Consider the following 9,806-nt stretch of genomic DNA (forward strand, 5'->3'; position numbering starts at 1 on the left):
GAAAATATTTAATACATAAATTTCTGATACTTTTAGCTCAGTATCACCGTTAAACTGACTGCCTTTATACAACTTTGGCGCTAAGACCCTAATAAAAAATCGATGAGGTTGGGGACGAAGTTAACTTTTGTATGTAATTTGTTCCTAAGGTGTGCGCTGCACATTACATACAATGAGTAAATATTTTTGTTTAATTAAAATGCTCTCACTCGTAGGTAAAATCTTTCATAGTACAATACATTATTTTCGTACAAAGGGGGAGAGTTGTCTTGATGTATTTAAAAAACCACAAAACACGCAACAAAGAGAGATGTGCAGAAGTTTAAGAGACATGCGAACGATTCATGTAGTGAATGTACGAAGAAAAATATGGGTATAACTGATGAGTTTAAGTGGGTTAAGTTTTTTCTGGATCACCACAATCCATTTGATTTTCACATGCCAAGAGTAAGTTAATTTTTTATATTAGAATAATACACACTTTTTTTGTAATAAATATTAGATTGGAGCTAGTGCTGCAGCTTTCTTATCAATTTCATAATTTTTAAAATACTTTATTTCAATGATATTGGAAAAAATACAACAGGTAAAGAAGATACATTTATCATTATAGATTTTTTCTTCTAAAACATAGCTAAGGAAAATTTTTATATTTTTTTCTCAGCCACGTTACAAGAGCACGCCATATTGAAAGTAAGCATGGCAAAGGAGAATACTCAAGGTATAAGGGAGCAATTTTCGTTATTTTTGAAATATGATACAACATACAAGGAGTACTTAATTTTCTACCGGATAGTACCTTTAAGTTGGTTCACACACAACGACCATAAAGAACTTCGAAGATGTTTTGGTTCTCGTCCAATGTTTGCGAGTCATAGATTTTTTATCCCACAAACTTATCTTTTCCCTCTAAAATTAAAACAGACTCTATGTAAGTTCTTTTTTTAAAAAATTTTTGTATATTTTATTATCGCTTGACTTTTTGCTACGATAAATAAATTACATTAGCGATCAATTAATTAGTCTTTTGAGGCGGGGATACATGATCCGATTAATCGAATTCGATTTGTCGAAATTATATTGAGCATTAAAATAAAATCGAAACTTAACAGGTGGCAAGGTGATGATACCAATCCAATTAATCGAATTCGATTTATCGAAATTATATTGAACATTAATATAAAACTGATTTTTGATGATTTCCTTTCGATATTTCCTTTCCAATTAATCGAATTCGATTAATCGGATCGTGTATCACGCCTTTAGCCGCTCAGAAAACAATGGATTCGATTGAAAACGAGAAAAAAAAAGTGAAAATTGAAATAATGAGTATATATATTTAAGTAGATGTTTATCTAAAAAATCGAAATTGTTGTTAATATAAATTGTTTCAAAACGATTGGAATAAACGATATAATCCATGTATTGCCTCGTTCAATTCTGACTTTTTATTAGGGTTTACACTATGAATTTTTACCATCGTAAGTTGCTAGATAAAATGTAGATATCAAATTAACGGTCCCTGACCTTATCAAATCCGGACCATATATTATCTGTGCCCATGGAATAACTGAAACTCAGATTATTAGGTAGCGATATCTTAACGATTATCTAAACGCAAATTTCAAGAAAATTTAATTTTTGATGATTGAATTCCGCATCATGCTTACAATATTTTAAAACCTCGGAAATTGATCTTTTTCAGCTTTTAATTGTTTACAATTTTCTGCATTTATTAAGTCATTTTTCTTAATGTTATTTTATGCCATACAATTTAAATTTTGTGTTAATACCTTTCCATACCAATATCACAATATGTATCTTGATTGGAGGCTTCGGTAGTTGCCAATTGGGATGGAGTATAGGTAAAGGTGCAAAATTATATGAATATTATTAGTATGTATTAAAATATAATATAAGATAATCCTGCAAAGAAGGGTAGCTAGTAGACTATTCACAATCATGGTTTTCAGTAGTTACAAATGCCAAAAGAGATTTTAAGGTCGAATTTTATGCTTGGTAAATCTAGTTTTTTTAAGGATAAATAAATGGATTTCTCCCGCGGAAGTTTAGACGGAAACGTTTTTCTCAGAGTAAACCTCTAATTTTAAATAACATATAAACACAAAGCCACCGTGGCTACATCCAATATCTGGAAATGAATATTTGTTTCAGTGAGTTAAATTTTGTTTATGAACCAAGTTGTTTTCCTTGTCTTGTTTTTTTGTTTTCTGATATTAACTAAGAAAAATCACGTTGGGCTAGCTTTAGGCCAGGTTTAACTTTAAAGCAATATTACCTGTTAACCTAAATTTATCCTTTATTTAAAGAATAATAGACTCGTAAATACTTGTAAATACTCGAAATTTCTGTTTTTAGATATTTGATTAGTTCCCATGTCGAAACTAATTTGGAACGCACAAGTAACGCCGAGCTGTAGCAAAAATTCTCATTAAAGTTTATTATTTACTAAAAGCGAATGATTATTGAGGACACAGTGTGATACGATTTTCCGTGAAAACAACGGAAATATAATTTGCCTTTTTGAACATTGAGAATAAGAAAAATGATTTTTTGAGAATACGAGATTCCATTTTAGCGTATATATCTTTGATGCCGTTTCTTTCTCAGCACCTTGACTTGTTTGACGCAATGAGCACATGAGATTTAAGTTATTTTGAAGTTTGATGTGGTCTTTAACAATAAGGTGTGTCTACTTAAATGATCTGAAATTAGTCATTTAATTCTTCTAAACTTTTTTATTAAAAAGCCTGTGAAGTAAATAACGCCAGGAAACTCTTAATGAATACTATAACATAATATCAAGCTACCGAAGTAATAATTTAATGATACCAAAATAAAGCTGATACACTGCATGGATTACAAATTGGACCAACTTAATGAAACAAGATAGAATTCAAGTTGAATTTAGCCAAAAAATTAAGCGTGTATTGGTAATAGTGGTTTAGTCTGTCTTATCTGCATTTTTACCGTGTTTTGTGGCTTCAAAGTGGTAATAGTTCAGTTAAAGAGACCATGGCAACGTAAGACTGGGCGAGAATTCAGAATGCTCAAACGAGTCAGTTGGACGAAGTTTCAACTTAAAATTACGCGCAAGTGGTTACACGGACATTCTCAGTCTTCCTCAGTTATCCCCTTTTGAAAAGACTTTTTTTTTCAATTAACCACTGAGCAGCTTCACGATATTTGAGCTGCGGTTGGTGGCTAAGGTCAAGACCTAGACTGTTCATGTTTATTACTGTTGAGTAGCTCAGTTCATCCTCTTTAAAACTTTCCATGATAGCCTAGTCCTCAGAAGTTATGGCGCTCCGACGGTGGGACTCCTTTTTGTCAGACTGTAGCCCGGGGATTTCCGGGACCTGTACTTTAAATAAAATTTTTTGATAAAGTACTGCAAATAGATGCTCACTAAAATATCGTGCAAATTTTGGCGCGATAGGGGTAAATTATTTTTTGACGTTTTTTTGTTTGGCGAAGGCGAATTTTTTTTTAAATCTAGCATCTAGTTTGGTGATAAGAGAAAAAAATTTTTTAAGGGGATTTAATTTGCAATGGAAAAATAATAAACACACAATCGCCAATTTTGCCATTTTTGGCAAAAAATGTTCGCCAAAGTTCATTATTTATTCAGATTTAGTCATTCACTGTTAAATTACGAAGGAAACGCCATATGGCAAATTAAGTATCGACGCCCTTCACTTTCAATTAAAAACATGCATTGATTTAAATGGTATTTTGAATGAAATCAATGAATTCATGGTATAACTTGCGTTCCAGGTTGATGACAACTAAACAATTTTTGATTTCAATATGTCACTTCATTTACTTGGCTTCGTAAATAATAGAAGTAAAAACATTACATTCTGAGTATAAAATATAGATTTTGCACTGATCTGGTATTCCTATAAACTTGGAATTGATAAGATTCTGAGATAACTTAGATTATTTTAAAATTCCTCTTCCTACGAAAAAAAGTTATAGATGTACCTACCTGTGTCTTTGTTTTAGTGGGTGTCGGTGAATCCTATTATACTTGTGGTAACCCGTGGTATATTTGCTGTGTATTGTATCGTGCTAATGGTTATGAGCATCGTTGTTGGAGCAAGTGAAGAACCTTCCGAGGGCAAGTCACCAAAATGGTTAATCTTTGCCACAAGTTGGAATTACATGTTTGTGACGTTGTACTTCATGCTAGCATTTGGTATAAGTCTCACGCAATCTGTCTTAGATTGTCGTGGAGGGTCAACACAGAAATCACCTGAGACTATACCGATAAACGCAGCAGAATCTGGTCCGAGTTATTCCACAACCACTCATGATGATGGAGCTCAGACTGATAAAAAGAAAACAGATTTGAAAATAAAACTACCGTGGAAGTTGAAGATCTTTTGGGTAGTTTTCAACGTGGCTATTAACTTGAGCACACTTGTTGTAATTGCATATTGGGGATTGGTCCATGATTATCGAAAGAAATTAGAATTCAAATTAGTCACATACCTACTTGTTGATCGCCAAGGTATCAACTTCGCATTAATGGTTGTTGATTTTCTTCTGCACAAGATTCCATTTCGCATTTTACATTTTATATATCCCCTTGCTATAACTGTTTTATATGTTATATTCAACGTTATTTACTGGAAAATCTCGGGCCACAGTGTGTATAAATTGGATTGGAGTGGTCGCACTGGTGTCAGTATAGGGGTAGTGATTGGTATCCTCCTTATAATCATGGTTGTACAAATAGTTTGGTATTTCCTTCACAAAGGGAAGAAGCATATAGCGGAAAAGAAGTCGGGAAAATTGTTAGAGGTAGACGCGGGTGACGAATAATGTATTCTTCTATGCAATACAAACAAACTTTATATAATCCTCTTGATAGCTGTTTTGAACGCTTGTATTTAACACATTCAACAAAAGAAAAATCAGTTCCAATTGGTGTGAAGTATAGTGATTATCTTTGATTTGCCTTTACTGAAATAGAACCTCCATATGTAATGCTTGCAAATTTTCATGTAAATAAATGCATCGCGTAAAGTATAAGTTAGGCATTAAGAACTTTATCAACTAATTATCTTATGATAATCACCGAAAAATAAAAATTTCAATTGATCATTAGAAGCAGATGTGTGAAGATAGTCACTAAGTTTGGTGAAATAGCTAAAACATTATGAAAAAGCCAAAGAGCACACACAACTTGTTACGGGAAAGTAGTAATGCGCGAAGTATTTGAATTGACTTAAATTACCATTTTTTGTATCTGCATTTAGGCATCTCAGATATTTATTCCCTTATTGCCAATTAATATTTATGGCTTTCTAAATTATTAATAATCTTTTTCCAATTGTGTAATGATTAGGCTAAGTAGTTCACCCGTCAAAGACTCCACGGATGCGCCACTGACAACGGCTTTAAGATTTTGTGCGTGGTTCAGCATAAACCGCTTGTGGCCGATAAAGAACACAATACTAGTACACGTCTGGATATCAAGTAACGAGTGGTTACACAGAATCACGTGACCAGCACTCTGTATTCGGTATATTGCAAAAGTTATCTTTTTTGTCAGCAAGAATTAGTAAGAATTTAGGGCAATAAAATATTCGAGTAGGTGTTACTTAAGCGTGGTTCCCACCGGAACGCATTTTGTTAACGTAATTTTTCTAAACGCCGAGCGCTAAGTTTATAGGACCCAGCGTTAAATTACCTCAGCCCTGCTTTAGGACAACAGCGCCCGGCGTTAAACCTTAACGCATATGTGCCCAGTGGGAATTCAAAATTGTCACTAGCACCACCTTTGTAAAGAGTTTCGCAAATTTATTTAAAAAAATGGCGAGTTTGAATACACACTTACTTTTCCTTCCTTACTTTATCCAATGTATGAAATAGATTATACAATTCAATAAATGTTTTTTTTCTTGTAACTATAGGTATTGCCGTATGTGTTTGATCACTTTTTGGAATTATTAAAGCCTGGTATTTCCAAGGAAACAACAACATTCCTTTAACAAATCCCGCCAAAAACTCGATTAGCAGTAACCCTACGAAATCTTGCTTCGGGAGAGAGTCAACAGTCCCTCGCATGGTCTTGCGGAACAGGAAATCAACGATTTTAAACGATTTCGACTTGGGATACTTTTTCTCCAAACCAAACTTTCCTCGAACACCCATCTCTATATCTACTTGTATGCCCTTAGGCTTTGCCTTATGACACCACATGAAAAACTTTGCGCTTGCCCCATCATTATTTGCAGGGTTAATAATCCTCAAACATGAAAAGGAATGGGGAATCCATATTTAGGGTTTACTATACCACACATACTGTCAGAAGGCGATATTTTACCATTTGAGAGGGTCTACAAGTGTTTATAGTGTTGCCAATGCCTGGGAGTAGTATATATTTTAAGGCTGGGTAAATACTTGGATGTACCATTTCATTATTTTGAAGTATCTACAATATAGGAAATTGTACATTTTCTATGGGTAACGCCACGGACCCCCAATATAAGGAATAGAAAAAGTTAACATATGTCCATTTTTAAGGGGTAACTTTTCAACGCCCCTAGATTTAAGGTCATTTAGTGTCCCTAATATAAGGAATAGAAAAAGTTCAAATGTTATAATGGTAGTTGTGACGTCATCGTTTAATGGAATAGATTTAAAGAAATAACATGTATGTATATAATAAATGAATAGACTTACAGATATAGAAATGTCTAAATTAGATGATGATGATTTACTTAATTATATAGAGTATTATATGGATGATTATTTTGGTGTTACTGATGATAAGGATGATAGGGATGATATAGATTGTACTTGTGATGTGGATAAGATTAAGAGTACAACAGCATCGACACTAGTTTGTCCAAAATGTAATGAAATTCCAGTTATATAAATTCATACAGTGTTTTCTAACGTTGCACATTTCGGAAGAAGTGCATGTACTAGAGGGATGGGATTCTAAATTAGCTCCTATGTATTCAAGATCAAGTGGTACCTGATAATGTGATAACGTTGTGGAGTCAGATTAATAATACAGACAATTTAGCATATACAATTATGTTATACTATTGAGTATCCCCATACTAGAATCACTATTAAAGAAGAAGAAGTTGTCCTATAAAAATAGTATATTTTACACTTATTTCACAATAATGAATCAACCGTTTCCACATCTAACAATAGAGGAACGTAATCGAGTACAGCATCTATTTACTGTCATAATTCGCTCATACAATAAGTACAAACCAAATAAGAAACGTCGCCTACTAAACTATCATGTTCAAGAAATGATAAACTTTCCACAGTAATATGAATACTGAACAGACAAACCGAAATAATATCTTCAAGAAAAAGAGCTTTATAAACTATTACTTTACACTAAAAAATATATACTTCAAGCACTGGGTATGAATGAATATGCAAAAATATTTCCACAATTAAAAACACAATCTAGGCAGGAAATAGAGCAATATGGGCTTTAATATCTAAGGATTCAAAATGGGCTGAAGCTTTTCATAAAGAAATGATCTCTTAGGACCATCCAAATAATATTTAGTTGGTTGATTACGTTTAATGTATCTATCTTTTATTTTATATACGTCCACCGACCATATTGGGTCAATAGATCGTTTTCGTCTTTCACCTTTATAAATGTGTCCTTCCAATTCACCAGGCTCATATTGATATCTAACGTTGGTACCAACATCTAGCAATGTTTTATTATCAACTTTGCTGTGACAATCCCTGTTTTATTGAAGTACGTTTTATGGCATCTACTGGTTTCATATCAATTAGTCTGGTTTTTTCGTTATGCAATGCACTAACTACCGTTTGCAATCCAACCATACCAACAATACCAACCCATTCTCTGTTACTTTTTGATAGATCTTCGAACTCTTTATGGTATTGATAACTAAACATTCTATCCGCTAATGTTTTATTAAATCGTTCAACAATACCTTGACTTCTATGTTGGCTAGGATTACCACGTTGTATTATGACTCCATGCTTGTTCATAATTTTGATAACATCACCATGAAATTCTTTGCCAGCATCACAAATTAATGTTTTGGGAAATTTTAATTCGGTATTAACATGTATCCAATTAAAGGCTTCAACAGTTTCTTTTGATCTTTTACTAGTTAGTTGATATGCTGATTTATACCTACTAGCTACATCCACAACACAGAGAGCATACTTATATGTTTTTCTTTTGTACTTATCATTTGGAAGATACAAGACATCTACCTGCTGAATATCATTGGGTGTAGCATAAATAGAAAATGAGAAATTGGGTCTCGGAATATACTTTGGTGCTGGTAGATATATTTGATACAGTGGTTGTTTTAGTAGCCATTTTTCTGCTTCGTCATTGGTTGTACCAGGTTTTTTAGCCAACTTACTTATTGCACTTTTACCTCGCCGGTAGCCAGTATCAGTGTAATAATTAGTAATTCGTAATTCGAGTAGTAATTGTTATAATATATGGAGTATAATATCTATGGACCATAAATCTTCTCATACCTGTTACTCTTTCCATTGATTGGTGGACATAGTTCAATAATAATACCATCTAATACCACCGTATCTGATAGAAATGTAGTATCCTCAGATTTTATTCCATTTAGAAATGATTGTATTTGGAACCTTATTGTATTTGCATATTTCAACTTTATTTGCTATATTAGTTTTTGTCATGCATCCTTGGATTATAACACCAACTCCACTAATTGTACCAAGAACCATAGCGTTTGCAGTGATTGATCCAGCAATCCCACCAACAACAATTAATGTTATACTAACCATTTTTATAACCAATTTTAATTTTTTAGTACGTTTTTATTTCCATTTGTAGTATATGTACAACTTATGGTAATATTTATACAAATTCAATAGTTTACCTATTTCAGCGTCTAAACAATCTTCACCGCTATATCCAAAGCATATGATTTGTTTCATTATATTATATGTAAAATAAATTATTCTAGTTATATATTATACAATGGCAGAAGGATTTGAAACATTAGGTAACGATGAATTTAATAAAACTTTCGATGAATCTGAAGATTATAATGATGATAGTGTATTAGATTTTGATGAAACGTATCATGAGCAAAATGAATTAGAAACAAGGTTAAATATAGATAGAGATGTAATGTCAGAAGAGCAAATAACTGAAATAGAATAATTGATGAAAGGTATTAGGAACATAACTAAAAGAGCTGAAAAACAAAAATTTAGGATTGCTAAAACGATAGTATCGAAACTGCATAAAGAATATGTTAAAATAAAAGAAAATAAATTGATACAGAAAGCGGTAAAATATTGTATGATAGTCTTGAATTTAAAGATGAAAAGATTATATTCATTAGTGCAACAGGTTCACCTAAAGAATTATTAATTGGGGAAAATTTATCAACCCCCAAAAAGTATAGGAAAATATTAGGTGTATTCTTAGGTATAATTCTTAAGAAATATGGGTTTTGATCAAAATTCATCTAAATCAGATATCAAATATCAAAAGATGCTACTAAACTAAATGGAGATTTAAATGAATTAGGCCATGATAATAAAGTCTTTGATATGGAAATGGATGATATTAAAAAATTAGAAGGAACAACAAAAGCCATAGATGATTTTAGACACACTATAGAAACATCCTTTGGGGGGAAAGTTACATCCTTAGGTGGCGATGAAAATACACCGCTACAAAATAGAGAACTAAAATTAAGAAATAATGCATTTAACAAACTCATAAATTGAATTAAAGCTATATATGATAGAAT

The 9,806-nt window shown here is 32.4% G+C and overlaps 1 protein-coding gene across 1 annotated transcript; it reads left to right on the top strand.

Moving 5' to 3' along the window:
• Positions 1–283: 283 nt before the first annotated feature.
• On the top strand, positions 284–4,963 carry LOC130621164 (protein rolling stone-like). Its single transcript, XM_057436479.1, has 2 exons — positions 284–447; positions 4,030–4,963. The coding sequence occupies exons 1-2, from the start codon at positions 370–372 to the stop codon at positions 4,849–4,851; spliced, it is 900 nt and encodes a 299-aa protein (XP_057292462.1). The 5' UTR covers positions 284–369; the 3' UTR covers positions 4,852–4,963.
• The last annotated feature ends 4,843 nt before the right edge of the window (positions 4,964–9,806 follow it).

The sequence above is a fragment of the Hydractinia symbiolongicarpus genome, chromosome 12 (assembly GCF_029227915.1).
Source record: "Hydractinia symbiolongicarpus strain clone_291-10 chromosome 12, HSymV2.1, whole genome shotgun sequence".
In the NCBI taxonomy this organism is placed as follows: Eukaryota; Metazoa; Cnidaria; class Hydrozoa; order Anthoathecata; family Hydractiniidae; genus Hydractinia; species Hydractinia symbiolongicarpus.

Excerpts from the sequence above, each read along its gene's own strand:
- LOC130621164 (XM_057436479.1), top strand. The coding sequence starts at position 370 with ATGGGTATAACTGATGAGTTTAAGTGGGTTAAGTTTTTTCTGGATCAC. Across the intron at positions 448-4,029 it reads TTGATTTTCACATGCCAAGA|TGGGTGTCGGTGAATCCTAT; the intron begins GTAAGTTAATTT and ends TCTTTGTTTTAG.